General features: G+C 42.6%; 1 protein-coding gene across 10 annotated transcripts in view; it reads right to left on the reverse strand.

Moving 5' to 3' along the window:
* The window catches only part of LIN54 (lin-54 DREAM MuvB core complex component), a 63,726-nt gene extending 48,683 nt beyond the window's left edge, over positions 1 to 15,043 (reverse strand). For 2 of the 10 annotated variants that reach the window (XM_005681845.3, XM_005681843.3), the window contains exons 1-2: positions 13,785 to 13,805; positions 979 to 1,691 (exon numbers count right to left, since the gene is read on the reverse strand). In XM_005681845.3, coding sequence (XP_005681902.1) covers positions 979 to 1,691; positions 13,785 to 13,800 — 729 coding nt within the window. In that variant the 5' untranslated portion in view covers positions 13,801 to 13,805. Of the gene's footprint in view, positions 1 to 978; positions 1,692 to 12,601; positions 12,940 to 13,784; positions 13,807 to 14,339; positions 14,450 to 14,899 lie in introns of those variants that run through there. The other 8 variants (XM_018049668.1, XM_018049667.1, XM_018049671.1 and 5 more) reach the window with 7 other exon arrangements.

The raw sequence follows: 19,068 nt of genomic DNA on the forward strand, positions 1-19,068 counted from the left end.
TTCTAGTATCAGCTGAGAGTGGATAATTCCCCAAACCTTCCTCCCTTCCTTTTATGCATTTAGTTCTCAAGCCTTCTCCTTTTTTCTAAAAGCCAACTCTTTAAAACAGGAGATGCTGTTTCCTGGTCTTAAATGGATCACTGTATTTCTAAGCATAGTGCTGACCTAGAAAGGCCTACCTGGACACGAAAAATGGGCAACCACTTAACATATGTTCTGATAACCTTCTAGCTTGGGTTTCTACTCATACTAACAATGGGTACTATTTTGAAGGATCTTCAGTGTTTAGAGAACCATACCAAGTATTGATCTTACGTGTTTCGTCATGATCAAATAGCCATCTTACAGCTAAAGTAAAAAACTCAGAGAAAATAAGTAGCCTATCCAAAGTTCCACAGCACAGTCGGTCCTGCAGAAAAGTGACTGAAGTCCAGTTGGTCCAATTCTATACCTTCCGTCACACGGCACTGTCTTTCTACACTGCAAATATGAGTGATGCAGGGGACAGTAAATTCCAAAGAGGCACATACTGGCTGGTTTGCACTACTGCTGGCTCGAACGGTTTCTCAGAGCAGCAACTTCTCCTAGACTTTGGCCATCTGTTAGCTGAAAATATCATGTCTGAATGATTTTTTGACAGCCCAGCATCAACTCTGCCATCTTTACACCAGCAGAACATCCTTGGACTCAAACTACGACTAAGAATTAAATGTGTTTCAAAATGAGTAAAAAGCTATAAATACACTACACATTGGAATTTAACCACAATTAAGTTCTGAGTTCTCTGGCAGAAATTTTCAAAAGCATTAGACATATCAAAGACTTTACAAAAAAAAAAAAAAAAGCACAATTACTAAAAGCAACATTCAACAGGATTCAGTAACAACTATGCATTTAATCACCCTACACATACAACTATGAATCAATTTAATATTTAACATGCATTTTCATTAAGAAGCCCCCTCTTTTTTTTTTTACCTGTACTGTTTTTAACTGTTGGGTCTGTAACACAGAGGGCTGAGTTGTAGTATTAAGCAGTTGACTTCCTGGGGTCAATGCTGAGACACCAATGACAGGTTTCACCTCTGGCCTCCCTCCAATGGTAACTACTTTAATTTGCTGCGGTGGTAACTTAGCATCTCCTGACTGGGCCTGAGTTGTAACTTTCTGAGCCTGGGGTTGGCTATGGGGTAGTGCTAAAACAATTGGTGAACCAGACTTGCCCAAAGTTGTTAAAATTAACTTCTGTCCATCTGGTTTAAGGGTCTGATTGCCAAGTTTAAGATCAGATGTCTGTGATACTTTGTTTAAAATAATCTGATTGGCTGATATAGTCACAGGAGTCTGAGCACCAAGTTTTTGAAGGCCACTTGGAAAAGCTGGTTTCACTGTGGTATTAGAATCTGCTTTAGTGACTGTGGTGTTCACTGCAACTCGGGTAGTGTGGTTACTGTGCACTGTGATTGGTTCCGTGGAAATGGGCGTGGCTGCAGAGTCACCAGTAGAATTTATGTTGACAATTTCTTCCAGTTCTGTCTCCATGGGAATTGGGGATGAAACAATAACAGCCTCAATACTATCATCATCCACTAAAGTTATACCAGTGTCCATTATCTCCTCTGGAAGCAAACTATTCACCTCAGCTGGCACCACCTCCATGATCGTTCTCCTTCGAAAGAGTTGATCAGGTGCTGCAATAAAAGTTAAAAAATGAATAAATTACTATGTTTCAAAACAGATACAAGAGAAAAAAAATTAGCCAAGAGAAAATGCAAATGACAAAAATTTCTACTGATGTATAGCTGAGTGAGGAATATTCCTAACGCGTATCTGTGTTAAAACATTTCAACAAATTCTCAACCTTCAAAAATTTGAAATATAAGTCTTATGGGACACAAAACTAGAAGCAAACATTCTCATTTACCATGTCTCAATCTAAAAGTATACTGCATTCAGGCAATACATAATTACAGGAAACTCCTTTCCAATTCCTGCTCATAAATAAAACCTTTTAATCTTTGACATGTCTGATCATCTTATTTCTTCCCAGTTCTAGGGTTTTCTACTAACAACACTTGAAAACTTCTGATTTGCACAAGGAAATAAAGATTTAAATAAAAACAGATATTAGAAAATATAGTCGAAACTCTAGTGAAAGTGGTCCTAAAATGAGGTTACTATGTCATTTATAAAAATCCATTAAATACTCAAATTGATGTTAAAGAAGTTTCTAGAGTAAACCACCTCAGCAACTGCAGGTCAAATGGGTTATAAGTCCCCAGTTTGATCCATCAGCTTCATATTAGAGAAATTCTTATTTGGAAAGAAGATTCTCAACTCCTCCTCAGCTATTTAGAATGTCAAAAAGGGAACCATTTAAGAGGTATACAACCAGTTCCCATTAAGGAAAAAAAAGATGGTAATGGTAATAATAAAGCAGATCACAAATCAGAACTGTGATGTTTTCAGCCAAAGGTCATGAAAAACTTCCAACAGAAGAGTCAGTACCATTATCTTCACATATTAAAGAGCATCTCATATTTATGACTGACTACATATCTTATTTGGACTTCCCTGCTGGCTCAGCAGTAAAGAATCCTTCTGCAATGCAGTAGACGTGGGTTTGATCTATGCATCGGGAAGATTCCCTGGAGAAGGAAATGGCTACCCACTCCAGTATTCTTGCCTGAGAAATCCCATGGACGGAGAAGAATGGCAGGCTACAGTCCACAGGGTCACAAAAGAGCTGTACACGACTCAGTGACTAAACCACCACCACCAAACAAGTTATTTGCCCAGAGTTCATCAAAGATTCACAGCAACCTAATCAGTAATTCTTTCTTTCCCCTTTTTTTTTAAATATAAAAATGCAACACCCATTCCAAGATTAATAGTTAACAGACATGAGTGGCAAATTATAATTGAGTAGCACTAATAAAAACTAATACTGCCAAAATTAATCATCATTATCGAGCATTTACTACCTACCAGTGATGGCATAATTTAACCTATCCTGATAACAACTCCAAGATGCATCATTTTACAAATGAGGAAACTTAGAAAGGTTAAACTCTATGCCCAAGGTCACATAACTTGTAAATGATAGAGCCAGAACTCAAACTCAGGATATGTTTTATGATACCAAAGTTCATAATTTTAATCACATACTTTACTGCCTTAAAAAATAAGTCTACTCCTTTACAGTCAACCCTCTACCCCAACATTCCTACTCTACACAACCACTGGTCTATTCTACAACTTCACTAGTGTTGCCTTTTTTGCCCATTTTAGAACTTCACAAAGATGGAATCATACATTATATAAACCCACGGTATAAAGGATGAGCCTCTCCCCTTAGCATACTTTTTGAGATTTATCTTTATTCTTACATTTATTAGTAGCTCAGTTCTTTTTTACTGCTGAGTAATATTCCATTGGATGAATCCACCACAATTTGTTTATCCATTCATCTGTGGATGGACATTTTGACTGTTTGTTGTTTGGGACTATCGTGAATAATATCGCTAAAAATCATTCGAGGTTTTTGTGGATAGATATTTTCATTTCTTTTGAATAATTACCTAGATGTGGACTTGATGGATCATAAGGGAAATTTACTTTTAACTTTGGGCTTCCCTTATGGCTCAGTGGTAAGGAACCTGCCTGCCAATGCAGAAGTGGTTCAATCCTGGGGTCAGAAAGATCCCCTGAAGAAGGAAATGGCAACCCACTTTAGTGTTCTTGCCTGGGAACCAAGAAGCTTGGTGGGCTATAGTCCAAGGGGTTGCAAAAGTCGGACACAACTTATTGAGTAAACAACAACAATTTTAAACTTTGAATCAATTATGCCAGACTATTTCCCAACTTAGCTGTACCATTCTGTACACCTACCAGCAATGCATGGGATTTCCAGCTGTTCCACTTCCTCACCAACAACTGGTTTTGTCAGTCTTTTTAACTTCAGCCATTCTAGTGGGTGTGAAGCGATAGCTCATCGTGGTTTTAATTTGCCATTTCCAGATGACTAAATAGGTTGAGCACCTTTTCACATGAATATTACCTATTTGTATATCTTCTTTTCTAAAGTACCTGTGTGTTAAGTCTTTTGCCAATTAAAAAAAAGGATTGGGGTTTTTAATCTTCTTATTGAGTTGGGTGAGTTCCTTATGCATATTGCAACATCATCAATTGCAGTAACTTATAGCTCAGAGGAAATCACTAGGGTTTGGGGGATCCCAAAGTATGAGCACTTCTCTAGATTCAGCTCTTCCTGGTCAGTAGAGTCCCCCTCCCGCACTTTCAGAACAAGGTATTTATGGAACAGGCTTGCTGAAACATCAATACTAACTACACTCCCCCACCACACACACGCACAGTGGCACATCAGCTTCCCATTCCTACTGGAAACCTTGTCCAAGCCCTATCAGCTGTTTCTCAACATTCCACCCGACAAAGAACGAGGAGGAGGAGGATGACTTGGGTGTCACTACCCAGTGCAACCATTAAGTTTGACTCTCTTCTCCCTAAATTTCCCCCAGCAGGTTCAGACCTGAAGTCAAGGTGTTAGAGGAGGAGAGGTCACACCACAGAGGGAGATGGTGGCCTGACAGTGCATTTACTTTCAGTTTCATCCACTCACACTCGCAGCTCAACTGAACAAACTACTAATGTTTTCAGTCCACCCAAATCCTCACTTCTGAGATCCTTCTCTTGGCCTGGGGGACTCCTGGACTCAGCAGCTACAGCCTAACTGCCTTCCGGCTAGGGCCATGGAGTGGAGTGTACAGCAACCAAAGCAAGCATCATCCAGGCCACCTCTCAGCTCAATCCCTGAAGATTCTAGGAGGTAGAACAGGGAAGGGCTCCTACTCCTCCTGCCCCCACCACCCTTGCCTGCCACGTGGGTGAGAGCATTCCCTACCAGATGCCAGTCTTTGCAGATCCCCTAGCCCAGCCTTCAAGGCGCTCATCTTTCCTCTTTCAAGAAGCCACGTCTATGTCAGCACTTTATGCTTATGGCTTATAACTGTCCAGAACTGGGAGGCAGTTGAGACTCTAGACTCTCCTTGCAGGCTAACAAAGCTGCCTGCCACTGTTTCGTGGAGACTGGCAGACGACGCAGTAGTCCTAAAACAGAGACGGGGACTTATCACACCCAGCACGGCAAGGAATGGAAGCACTGTGTGTGTCTTGGTTCCCTTGTTGCCCCCGTGTCCCACAGGGCAGACATGGACAGGTGCCCAGGCGTATGCTGTGCAGGCAGTAGGTTTACACTGAGGAACCCTGAGCCTAAGGAACCTGAATCGTTTCTCATGGGCTGAAGCACACCTGCCCTTTGTCCAAAGGGAGATATTATCTTTATGACACTGGACGTATAAGCAAACCTGCCCTCTGCTACGACAGGAGTCACTAACTCGATTGCCCAAGGCTTTATGCTATACAAACATCCTGGAGAAAGCTGTCACTGCCTCTCCTGTAACAGTACAAAACTAGAGAGAGCCATGGGGAGCTGTCTCCCAACAGTATACCTCTCTACTTATTTATTTTAGCAACGTGTTTTGTACTTCAAGTGTTTAGGCCTTGTATATATTTTGGTAAATTTATCCCTAAGTGTTTTTTGTTTTTTGATGTATTGTAAATGGCCTTATTTTCCAACTAGTTGGTTGTTGCTAGTATATAGGAATTCAGCTGACTATTTTACATTGTCCATGTATCTTACAACCTTGCTAAACTCACTAAATCTTATGTAGAGTCCACAGGATTTTTTAGAAAGATAATTCATATTATTTGAGAATAATAATTCTCTGTATTATTATTTATAATAATAACAACAACCTGTAGTTTTTCCTTTCCAGCCTGCACACCTTTTGTTTCTTTTCTTGCCTTGCCAAACAGGCTAGGACCTCCAGCAGAATGTTGCATAAAAGCGGTAAGTGCAGACATGTTACCTTGTTTCCAGTCTTAATCTTAGCTGTAGGTTTTTCATAAATTCACTGTTGGGTTGAGAAAGGCAACTTACAGTGCCAGAGTGTAGTTGTTTCTTTTTTCAAATGGATCCCTAATCATGTTTTTTTTCTGCAACTAGTGAGATAAACATATGGCTTTTTCTCCTTTGTGAAAGTCACTCAGTTGTGTCTGACTCTTTGCGACCCCATGGACTACACAGTCCATAAAATTCTCCAGGCCAGAATACTAGAGTGGGTAGCATTTCCCTTCTCCAGGGGATCTTCCCAACCCAGCTCTCCCACACTGCAGGCAGATTCTTTACCAGCTGAGCTACAAGGGAAGCCCAAGAATACTAAAGAGGGTAGCCTATCCCTTCTCTAGCATATCTTCCCAACCCAGGAATCGAACCGGTGTCTCCTACACTGCACGTGGATTCTTTACCAACTGAGCTATCAGGGAAACCCATTTTCTCTTTTAGTTTCTGAGTTATATTGATTTTATTAAGCCAATTTGCACTGCTGAAATAAACCCTACTCAGTAAAATTATACGTAATTATATTCTATATATATTGCCAAATTCTGTTGGCTAATACCTTATTAAGTAATTCTGTCTACACTTATAAGAGCTCTTAGTCTGTGGTTTTTTTGTAGTGGCTCTCTGGGGACAATGCCAGTCTAACAAAATAAGCTGGGACATTGCCCTTTTTCAATTTTCAAGAAGTATCTACATGGAACTGTTACTATGTCCCCCTGAAATGTTTGTTAGAATTCACCAGTAAAGCCATCTATTTAACTATAAATTCAATTTCTTAAATAGATGTAGGGTTATTCGGGTTATCTTTTTCTTTCAAATGACCTTTGATATTTGATAGTTTGTATCTTTTAAGGAATATGTCTATCCCTCTAAGTTGCCAAATTTATTAGCATAATGTTACACATAGTATTATTTCAATGTCTGTAGAGGTGGCAACTCTTCATTTCTTATTTTGGTAGTTTCTGTCTTTTCTCCTTTTTTTTCTGACCAGTCTGGAGATTTTTCAGTTTTATTGATCTTCTCAAGAATCATTTTGGCTTCATTGACTTTTCCCAACAGTTTGTCCATTTTTAACTTAATTGACCATTATCTTTATCTCCTTCCTTCTGCTTACTTTGTTTCTTCTAGAAGCTTAAAATGGAAGCACAGATCAGGATTCAACAAACCATAGCCTACAGATCAAACTAAGACCATAGTCCATTTATGTATTGCTCTCCAACTAAGAATGATTTTTACATTTGTAAATAGTTGGGGGAGGGGTCTACAAAACCTAAAATAGTTGCCATCTGTCCCTTTACAGAAAGTTTGCCAACACATGGTTTAGATCATTGATTTTAAACCTTTCTTCTTTCCTAAAATAAACATTTAGTGTTAAAAATTCCCCCCACAGTGCTTTAACTGCATTCTGCTAATCTCAATGTTTTTATTATCATTCACTTCAAATCTTTCCTAATATTCCTTGTGATTGCATCTTAGACACATGGAAAATAAAGAAGTGTGCTATTTAATCCCCAAATATTTGGGGATTTTTTTACCTTTTATTATCAATTTCTAATTTACTCCTGCCATTGTCAGAGAGTGTAATACTCTACCATTTCCACTGTGTGAGATGACATTTGGAGACTTGTTGGAGGCTCAGTGCATGGCCCACCTTGGTGAACAGTCGGAAGAGAACATGTGCTCTGTGGCTGCTAAGAGGAGTGCCCCATAAACGTCCAATAGGCCAAAATGGCTGAGAGTGCTGTTCAGACCTTCCAGTCTTTCTTTTTCCTCTTCTATCCATTACTGAGACAGACTGTTAAAATTCTCAAATATGATTGTGGATTTGTTTCTCCTGTGCATTTTTAGTTCCTCATGTATTTTAAAGCTCTGTTATTAGGAAGAGCACGTCCTCTTCCGACTGGTCCTATTAAAAGAGACCAGGAGCTATAGGACTAGGAGTCTCCCTTGGAAGTAGGAGTAAAGTTCAAACTTCCAACCAGAAAAGGTCTGATCAGTCTGGCCGGTCTCTAAGTAGCATGGGCTGTGCAGAGTTCTGGAGCCAGCACACCTCACAGGCCACTGAGCAGATTGTAATAACTGCTTTATGATTAGACATCCCTAGCTGTTTCAATCAGGGTCACATGCAGGGCAGGGTGGCCTCCACTAAAAGAAAACTCTCAGAAGGAGCTTGTGGGCATGGCAGGAAAGGGTTTGGCCATCTAGTGACATGAATCATCACTCTAATTTTATCCCTTAGGAATGGAAGATATGCCCCAGCACATGCAACCTCATCACCCCTGTGTTGAGGACCACTCCAAGAAGAGAGAGAAGAGAGGATCTTCACGAGCCGACAGGATAGAGGAGCTGTAGTTTGCCTCATGTGTCTGAAGGGTTACCTCTCAAGGTATGGAAAGAAAAGAACAGCGAACGTACAACACACTTCCCACACTTCCAATATTTTCTGCTCATAAAACAAAGTTTTTAAAGCTTCAGTTTTAAACTACTTTTTAATTTTTATCAGTATTTACTTAACAAATATGTATTGCTTCCCAACTTTCTGGAGAGAAATTAACCAAAGCCCTTGCCCAGACAGACCTTAGAAGTCAACAGAGACCTCAGAAGTCAACAGAAAAGTGGCATGATCACAGCTATAGTTTGGGAGGATTAACTTCATCTTGGAGTTTTATTGGATGGAAGGTAGGGAAACCAGTTACAAGGCTATTACAGTAATTAGTTCAAGTCAGAGATAAACAGAGGATCTGATTTAGGACATTAAAATAAATAAATACAACATAAAAACAATGTAAGATAGAAACAACAAATGCTCTATGCTTTCATACTTTCAATTTTTTTTTGAGACTACTGCCAGAGCTGAAGCACTGTTCTTTTTCTTAGTTACAGGTGGAGGACAACCTGGTAAACAACTATTTTCACTCTTGCACATAATAATATAAAGTGGTGAACTACCACCATATTATAGATGATAACTTATCAGATGTTGGGACAGAAACATCTGGGTGTTTAAGAACTATACTTTTGTATCTAAAGCTTACCACCAGCACTAACTGGTTAAGTATACTACTTGGATTTTAGCTTTCATTTCTAAAGTCTAGCATCAACAACTCAAAAACTAAGTACAGAATTACATTTCTCAAACTAAACTGGGAGCAATGGACTGTAAGACATGAGTCTTGAAGAAATGCTGGGAAGTTTGTATTTTCATTTCAGTAATATATTTTCTTTTTAAGTATATTCTGGATTACCACCATCAGTGGTACCAGAATTAGAGTGGGCTAAAGAAAAAAGGTATATAAGAATCTTACAAGGTAAATGATACATTTAAGCCACGTGGAAGTCAAACCACCTAACCGGTGATCTAAGGAATAAAGTTCTGCGACACTCAAACTTAGAAAAATAGTGTAGGAGTTGAGTTATCTATCGTATGATACACAGCATGGGGCTTCCCAGGTGGCTCAGTGGTAAAGAATCTGCCTGCCAATGCAGCAGATGCGGTTCAACCCGGGGTCAGGAGGATCCCCTGGACTAGAACTTGGCAACCCCTCTGTATTCTTGCCTGTAGAATTCCATGGTCAGAGGAGCCTGGCGGACTACAGTCCATGGGGTCCCAAAGAATCTGACACGACTAAGTGACTGAGCACGCACACCCACACACAGCATATGGAAAGCTCCACCTCTAGTCATGGCAGACAATGGCATACCGACTATGCAAGCAAAGTTTCCGTTTCATCAAAACATCATTCATTACCCTAAATTTTACTGGCTCTATAGTTTTGTTTATATTTCATTTATACTTCCCTAAAAGCAATAAGCATAAGGAATTTATATACATCTAAAAATTAAGTATTTTAATACAGTGAAACTATTTAGGTCAATCCTGACAATTCACAATATTTTTTCCCTTTAAAGGGGGACTGTATATTATTCATGCTGTAAGACTAACATGGAGGAAAAAACATGGAGATTCAAATCAGAAAGATGTGTTTCCAAATCTTGACTCTCTTCATTGCTTATCGTGTAGCCCTAAGCACTAATCTCTCTAAGCCCCAGTTTACTAGCAGAGTTACTGTGAAGATAGTTATGTGGTATGCTAAAGCACAAATGAAAATTCTTCTCTTCTTTCTCTATCTAAATTAGCTTCTCCTGACTTCTGTCTTGTTTAATTTTTATAATTTGGGGGGGGGGGGGGCGGGGCCTGTGCCACATGGCATGTGGGATTTCAGTTCGCTGACCAGAGATTGAACCAGGGCCCTGGGCAGTGACAGCTCGGAGTCCTAACCACTGGACCACCAGGGAATCCCCTCCCCATAAGATTTTTAATCCATCACAATATCTCCTTCCCACTGCAACCAAGAGTTTTTAAATCTCCAAAGCTCAGAGCCAACTACTGTACTTTTTACCTTTATCTTCTCTTACTGCGACACATCCCACAGAAAAAGCTACAGGACTTATCTCACCTGAGTGCACCTCTGAGGCTGTCACTCTGCTACTCAAACATTTTCTGTAACCCTGAAGGCCTTCTGCATTACGGCCCTACCCAACCTATCCTTCCAATGTTACCTCCACCGATTCCAAAAGTGATAGTTCCCTGGAGGAGGGAATGGCAGACTACCCCAGTATTCTTGCCGCGAGAACCCCATGAACAGTCTGCAGAGGCAAAGATACTGAGGCGTCTCCAAGCCCTAGCACAGTACGTGACACACAGTAGAAACCCAATGGTAACATTCGAAAAAAAAAAAAGTAGTGGGAATCTGCAATGCTCCTCCACCAAAAAAGACACCCGACTAACTCCACTGGCATAACTCTTCACCGCTTTCTAACACACTTCTAACTATTAAAAGGCAACTCTTTCAACAATAATCTAAAAACTGGTCTTTAAAGACAATCACAAGGAATCACAAAAAGACAATGGCAATGGGTGATTTAAAAAACAAAAACAAAAAAAGCCAATGAATAAGCATGCTTCTTTATTTACTCGGCTTCCCTGGTGGCTCAGCTGGTAAAGACTCCGCCTGCAATGCGGGAGATGTGGGTTAGATCCCTAGGTTGGGAAGATCCCCTGGAGAAGGCAATAGCTACCCACTCCAGTATTCCGGCCTGGAGAATTCCAGGGACTGTACAGTCCATGGGGTTGCAGAGTTGGGGACATGACTGAGTGACTTTCACTTATTTTATTTTTAAAATTCTTAGTACTGACTTAGCAGCTGAGCTGGCAGAGACCAAACAACAGCAATGTAAGAATTATAAGAAAAAACAGTAACAACAATCAAATTCCTACTGGATAAAACATCAGGAAAAAACGATTTTAAAAACTCATTAACTAAAACCTCTGAGTACCTCTCAGTTAGTTCCCCTGAAAAAATACTTTTGGTCTCTCAGTCCTCTAGTGAATAAATCTGGACACACAATGTGCAAGCTATACACACACATACACACAAAATATTTCCTCTCTGAATAGAACACACAAAGAATAAAACTGTGTGACATGCTATGACATCATCTCTTTGTAGGAAACTTGGATATGGAAAACCATTGCTACATGACCAGGGGACATTTCTTAAACATTTATCTCTCTGTTCACTCATATACTCAACCTTCAACTGACCCAACCTACCACTACAAAAGCCGGAGGAAAAAAAAAAAATCAGAGGGCCCCAAGTTAATATATAAAACTGTGATTCATATGTAACTTTTCAGTAACACTACTGTCCAAGATCTGCAGCACAATCTAAAGCATACATGGATCTTTAGGCAACCTAACAAAACCAGACTGTGGCTGTCAAAAGCTCAATCAGCCCAATTCTCCAGCTCTTGAAACAAAGGGCTAAAAAGTCCAGTAGGTTAAATAAACAGAGGTCTCAATTTGTCTTGAACCAACTTAAAATTTGACTCATATCAAGTGTGAGCATCAAGTCATCACAACTTCCTTCTTAAAGAAGGCAAAACTTGTGAACCAAAATAGGGCTCCCAAAGCTGTATTTCGCTTGGATCCTAAAATCTACTGTAAAATCTTCCATAACTTTACTCTCTGAATTCATGAAATGGATGAGAGGCAGGGAAACACATGGATATCAGATATGACGGACAGTATCTCAACTGTCATCTGCCGAATGGCAGGGGCCAAGGAGTCCTCTATAGATGACAGAGCCATCAAAGAAAGAGGCAACATTTTCAGTGATTACAGAACTGGTCCACAGGCTCACAAAACGTGAACATCCACACCCCAACAAGTTACAGACTATGATCTAAGACCCAGAGCTTAAATGCAGAATAAAATGCCAACGTTCGGCCTCCTTAAGGAAACGTACAACCCCATAAACTGCTGGACATCATCAAACCAACACCCGCCGGAGTGGATATTTTAAACATTCAATCAGGAAACCAGGATAACTGCTAGCGGTTCCTCTAGGCCTCACCAGCAGCCTTGGGTATAAGAGCAAACTCGAGTCCTCTTAATACTCAAAAGAATAATGTTGATGTCATGACGAAGCTGCCAATCCTTTGCACTCTGAACTAGCCCTTCCTTGATCATCGGGGCGATCCTTCGCCCACCCGACCCCTCCCCACAAATAAATCGACCTCGCAGCGGAGCACCCCTCGGGTAGCCCCTGGCTCCTCTACCTCCGGCGGCGGCCGCTTTCTCCTCCCTCCGGCTCCGAGGTGGGGGCTCCAGAAGGTCCCGGGCAATCCCGAGCCCGGGCGGTGCTGCTTTTGCGTGTGCACGCTGGCTCCGGCCAGCCGCTTCCTCCCCTCGTCTGCCAGACCTGGAACGCTACTGGGGAACCCGGGGGCCGCGGACGGAGTCCCGGGTGGCGACGCCGCCGCGGCCGCCGCCTCTGGTATGTCAGGGGCCGGGATTGTATTTCGAAAGATCCGCCATTTTCACCTCGTCATCACCATCACAGCTCAGCAGCTTCCCCGACAGCCCGAGCCCGGGCCGCCGCCGCCGCCGCCAGTAACCTCCCCCTTCCTCCTCCTCCCCTCCCCGGCCCTCCCCTCCCGAGAGGCGCACACCCACATATCCGGGGAAACCTCCCGCCGGCCCCGCCAACCTTCAAATGCTCAGGGAGACACCACTGCACACACAGCCCACGCCGAGACCTTTCACCCCGCCACGGAGGGGAAATCGCGCTACCTGCAGGGTCCCCAGTCCGGCATACTTTTGTTTTGAAGAGCAAAAGAAAAAAGAAAAAAAAAAAAAAAAAGCGGAAGGGGGCAGAGGGACCACCAAGAGCTTCCACTCTTTGCCACTTTCAGGACAGCAACTTGAGAGAGATGATGGAATGCCTTTGATGCGCTGTGTCCATCGCAGACACGAAACAACAACAGGATCAAGACCTGGAATGTCATTCACCAGCTCTGACATTTTCCTCCACCGCCAGCACCGCTTTTGACAGAATGGGCCGTTTCCCACCGCACTTCAGACCTCTTGGATACATTTGTAAATTTACAGACATTGATTCTTATGCAGATACAGTGGTCACGACGTCTAAGTTTTCAAAACAAAAGTTCCGAACTGTTTCCTCTTAACTTCCTCGGATCATTTCTGTCCATAAACACTGACTTCCAGTTCGTTTGTCATTGGTTTAAGACGTCAAAGAGCAACTAGGTTTAAAATGTACGGATCCTACTCATGAGTGAACAATCTCTACAATACAGAAAATATACCTCAGAGTTAAAAATTTTTTTTAACAAAAGTTTTTAGAATCTAAGTCATCAAATTAACAAAAAAAATCTGCCGCTGAAATTTTTGATACAGTGAAAATAAGCAGCGTGCTTTAGAAAAGACCCTAGAATTACCTACCCAGCTCCACCAGCATCTCTCATCATGTAGTTTAATAAATAACTAAAAGAGAAGATAGGCATGTTTTAATCATCAAAGAAATAACAAGAAAACATAAGCTGCATGGCTTCTGAAAAGAATAAAATTTTTCTAAAAAGCTAAATTGGCTACCTTTGCTAATTTCAGATTTGATAACCATCCATTTTTTAAAAGGTCAATTCTGTGCCCACCATTCAACTACAGTATATGCTCTGAAAGATCTATCTGAAATGAGCAAACTGAATTTCCAGGTTTCGAACAGAGCCACTCTACTGTCTTTTTTAAGAAGTTTGTTTAAGAAGAGAAGGGTAGAAGCTGAATAAGGCATTTCATTTCCTTACCTGGCTTGAATGACAACTCCATAGAAAAGTCGATAGCTTCAGGCTTAAACAAGTGCTATCATCACCCAACCCCGTCGCCGTTTTCTATATGCAGCCGGCTAGACGCTGAGAGTATCCACCCTTCCCAATTTTTTCATCTGTAAACTTTACTTCCCCACCGCCAGCCCCGGCCACCCGCACTCCGCTTGGTGCTTACCGTTGCTTGGCCAAGCTAAGTGCTGGCCCGCTCCCTACCCCGTGCACCTCGGGAACATTATGACATTTGGCCGGTGGGCTTCGCGAGGAAAACGGACAGACACGAAGAAGACACCACTACAAAGGGGCACAGGAAGGACGGGGCGGCGGGCAGCAGGGAAAAAGAGGGGCTGGTACAAACTGACACAGCAGCCAAACCGGTTCCCAGAAACCCGGGGCCGACACGGCGGCTCCTCCGGCCGCGCAGCGTGCGTGTCAACAGCCGCGGGCGCCCTTCCTCCGGATCGCCGGGAAGGGCGGGCTGCCGGCCGAGCGCCGGCCCAGCCGGGTGACAGCCGCCCTCTCGAGTGCCGGCGGGAAGGGGCCGAGCCCGGAGGATCCTCCCGCCTCCTGCGGCCCGCGGGATGGGGCGCGGCGGCCCCCAAGACTGCAGGTTCCCGCTCTCCGCCATGACCCCTCTAACCCGGGCTCCCGGAGGGGGCGGTCCGGCGCCCCCTCCCGCGCGCCCCCTTTCCCGCCCGCCTGCCCAGAGGCCCCCCACCCTGGGGGGCTGACACTCACCAAAGCCGGCGGCGCCGCCGCCTCCTTCTCACCCCGCGCTCCCTGGCCTCCCAGCAGCCGCGGCGGCGGCGGCGCCTCCGAGACACAGACCCGGGTTTGTTCAAAATCACGCGCCCAGCGCCATTCCACCGCCGCATCCCATAATACGCTGGGCCCTCCCCTCCCGCGCGCCCCTCTCGGCCCGCCCCTCCGCTCGGCCCGCCCCGCCTCCCCGGCCGGTTTCCTTCCCGCCCCTTCCGCGGCGCCTGGCCCCGCCCCTTGGCAACCCTGCTCGGCGTCATCCCGCAAGGCGCCGAGAGTGCGCTCCGGCTCCACGTGACGCCGAGTGGGCGCTCTGTCAAAGCTTTCGCATGGAATGTTCCATCCGGCTGAACCCGGTAGGGGCGGGGTGGGGGCCGAAGCGCGGGATCGCATCTGCGGTTGGAGGGACTGCCTTATCTTCCAGCTTTCCTTGTTAGGAAGTCTGTGCAGTAGGTGCGATTTCCAGTGTCTTGCTGCTGTTTGATGTTCTTGCGTGGGAAAGTGATCGGTCGTTACATAATGCCAAATCTCTTAGTTTCTGAGGCAATGTTTTTGCAGGGGTCGCTAAAAAGCCCCTGGAACAGCACTCAGAGTTAAACTTATTTTGAAAGGGACTTTTTTTTTTTTTACAGTGTACTGCCAAGACTAACAAAATCCAAATTCTTGGTATTTGGTCACCTTTTCCTTGTATTTTTCCCGCTATTCTTTTTATAAAGTAAGAAAAGATACCCACATTTGGAGTCGGATCAGCACACGCACAGAGATTCCGTTAATAACTGCCCTGTGTGAGACAAAAACTGCAGAGGAAACAACAGAAAAATATACAGAGTATACGTAATATAAATGGTGTGGTACAGTCTGTAATTGCTAATGGAGCACGGAGGACATACAGGTCAGCGAGGGAGGCTGTAGCTTGGGAACACAATGGAGGAGGTGAGGCATGCTGTAGTGGAAGCGGCAGTCACTTTGGAGTCAAGCAGTCCTGGTTTCAAATTCTGGCACCTTCACTAATTGGTATATAACGTTACCAAGTTTCTTTTCCCATCTACAGAAGAAAAATAACAAAGCTTCCCAGGATCCTGACGATCATGTAAAGTGAGGGGTGTCAAGCAGCTACACACACAGTCTGCCTCAAATGTTAGTTCTATTTTGCCAGAATCAACAGCACACCCATCCCGTCTACCTCAAATTCTATGGTTAGGATTTAGCAAGGCAGTTCAGGGGCTTCCCTTGGGGCTCAGCTGGTAAAGAATCCATCTACAATGCAGGAGACCTGGGTTCGATCCCTGGGTTGGGAAGATCCCTTGGAGAAGGGAAAGGCTACCTACTCCAGTATTCTGGCTTGGAGAATTCCATGGACTGTATAGGATTTAGCAAGGCAAGTGGCATGAAATTAGCAGAGGCCGGGTCTGTGCAAGGAAATGTTGAGAAAGCTGAATGATGCCCAGGCGTTATTAAGGATCAGTAGGTGAGTTCCATTTATGAAGAGCTTTGGGAGCTAGTGTAAGAAAACAAGAGTCAGACCCGACTGAAGCGACTAAGCAGCAGCAGCAGAAAGAAAACATCCTCGTGGTTACCATGGGGGCACCTCTGGAAGGAAGAAGAGATGGGTACCCAAACCGGGCTGGAACCTAGGGAAACAAAGACTCTCCCACAGAAGGAGAAAAATTCTCAGGTTATTCCACAAGGCTAGCATAATCTGGATGCTAAAACCCCTCCAAGGCAAAGAGCACCAAAAGAAAAGGAGAATTCTTCTATTCTCACTATGTCTTTGTAACAAAGACAAAATTGAGTATTAAGACATAAAATTCAGTAACACAGTAATAAAGTCACGCTGTAACAAAGTACACTTCATTTCAAGAATGATGATTTAACATTAAGAAATCTACTTAGGACGTTTGTTAAAGGAGAAGAGCCAAATTATATTTCTTAGAGATGTTTCATATAACATTCAACAGCCGTTTCTCTTTTTTTTAAGTGTGTAATTCAGTTGTTTCTAGTTTATTCACAAAGTTATGCTGCCATCACCACAGTCAATATTAGAGCTTTTTTTTTTTCTTTTTGGCCTTGCTGTGTGGCCTGCAGGATCCTAATTTCCCAATCGGGGTGGAACCCAGGCATTCTTCAGTGGAAGGGAAGAGTCACAATCACTGAAGCACCAGGGAATGCCCTCAACAGCCATTTCTGAATTTTAAAAATGCTCAGCAAACTAGAAATAGAAGCACAGTTCCTTAATTGGATCAAGATTATCATCAGAAAACAACAGGAATATCATAGGTTAGAGTAAAAAGGCAGAAGCACATTAAAATCAGGGACCCACAAGGATGCAGGGTTATAGCAGTTATTTAATATTTTTCAGGGCATCATAGCTAAATGCAATAAATAAGAACATTACATAGAGAGGTTTAAGTAGTGGAAAAAAGAGACAAAATGGCCCTTATTAAAAAATAATCACAAAGAGCTCAGTGTTGTGGTTAATTGCATGGGCTCTGGAGCCAGACTGACTGGGTGCAAATTCTGGCCCTACTTAGTAGCTGTGTGAACCTAAGCAAGTTACTTTCCTCTTGCACCTCGGCTTCCTTATCTATAAATTGGAAATAAAAGTATCATCACAAGGTTGTCATGAAGATTAATAAGGTATTATGTGTAAAGCACATGGACCAGTACCTGGCATGTGGTGAGCACCATGACTGAAAAACTAGTAATAACCAAAGCTACAATACAGCCTAAAATAAATCTAACTTTTTACTTTTTTTCAAGGAGAGCATTCTTAGCCCCTAAGAACCACTGTTCGAACAAAAGGGAAATTTTGTTTATATTTGCCTCAGGGCTTTTCCAGATGAACTAAAAGCGTTTATTTAGCAAGTATTTGTTGATCATCTACCAAATGCCAAACACTCAGCAAGGCAGTGAGAATGAAGTGGTGAAGGAGGGAGCACTCTATCCTGTGGAGCTTTCTGCCACGGCAGAACTGTTCTGTATCCACACCATCTGATAGTAGCCACTTGTCACCTGTGGCTGCATGCAAAGGAAACATGGCTAGTGTGAATTTTCATTTCATTTCATTGTCATTAATTTAATAAATAGCCACACATGGCTGATGACTACAGCACTAGACAGAACAGCTTTACAGGAAGTGACAGGCAAAAAGTAACAGGAAAAAAACTAAGAGATTTTTTCTCAGGAAGATATTAAAACAAAAAAAATTAAAGGATGGTGTAGAGGTATGAGTTGCTTAGATGAAAAAAAACAAAATGTATTACTGGACACCTATTATGTGCCAGATATACTGCTAGATACAAAGTACACACAAGTTAATAAAATTTTCTTAAAATATATTCATTTCCAAAAGATTATTTAGAAGTTTCTTTGCTCTTGGGTCCATTGTCATAAATCGAGGATGTCTCTATAAAGCAAACATCGTGTGTAAATCTATATAGGTGTAATTATCACTTTTATTTCTTTTTCATTGTCACATAACTTTTTATAATAGATACACAAACCCCTTATCAACAATTTTAAAATCCAAAATGTTTTGAAAACTGAAAAGTTTCTGGAAGCTTATGGCAAACTCATTTAGTAGAAAGAGCAATATGACAATAAGGTATTAATGTTCTCTAGAACATCTCATGTGAATATACCTATGTGTCAGTGCAGAAATATGAATGTGTTTGATTATGGAATTTGATAAAGGCTAAAGAGTTTGGAAGAAACTTCCTGAGGTGATGGAAATGTGTTTGACCTTAATTGTGGTCTTGGTTGTATAAGGGCATATACCATGGCCTAAACTCATTGAGTATACTTACAATGGATGTGTTTTATTATAACACGTGTAAATTATCCATTAAAGTTGGTGTTAAAAGGAAAAAAAAAAGACAGTTCTTAAAATTTGTGCACTTGCTTTCTAAAATTCAAAATATCCTCAATTCCAAAACACATCGCTACCCAAGGGTTTGGAATAAGGGAATGTAGATCAGTATAAGAGAAGGCAATGGCAACCCACTCCAGTGTTCTTGCCTGGAGAATCCCACGGACAGGGGAGCCTGGTGGGCTGCCGTCTATGGGGTCGCACAGAGTCGGACACGACTGAAGCGACTTAGTGGCAGCAGCAGCAGATCAGTATCAGGGATTCCCTGGTAGCTCAGCAG

The sequence above is a fragment of the Capra hircus genome, chromosome 6, assembly GCF_001704415.2.
Source record: "Capra hircus breed San Clemente chromosome 6, ASM170441v1, whole genome shotgun sequence".
Taxonomy (NCBI): domain Eukaryota; kingdom Metazoa; phylum Chordata; class Mammalia; order Artiodactyla; family Bovidae; genus Capra; species Capra hircus.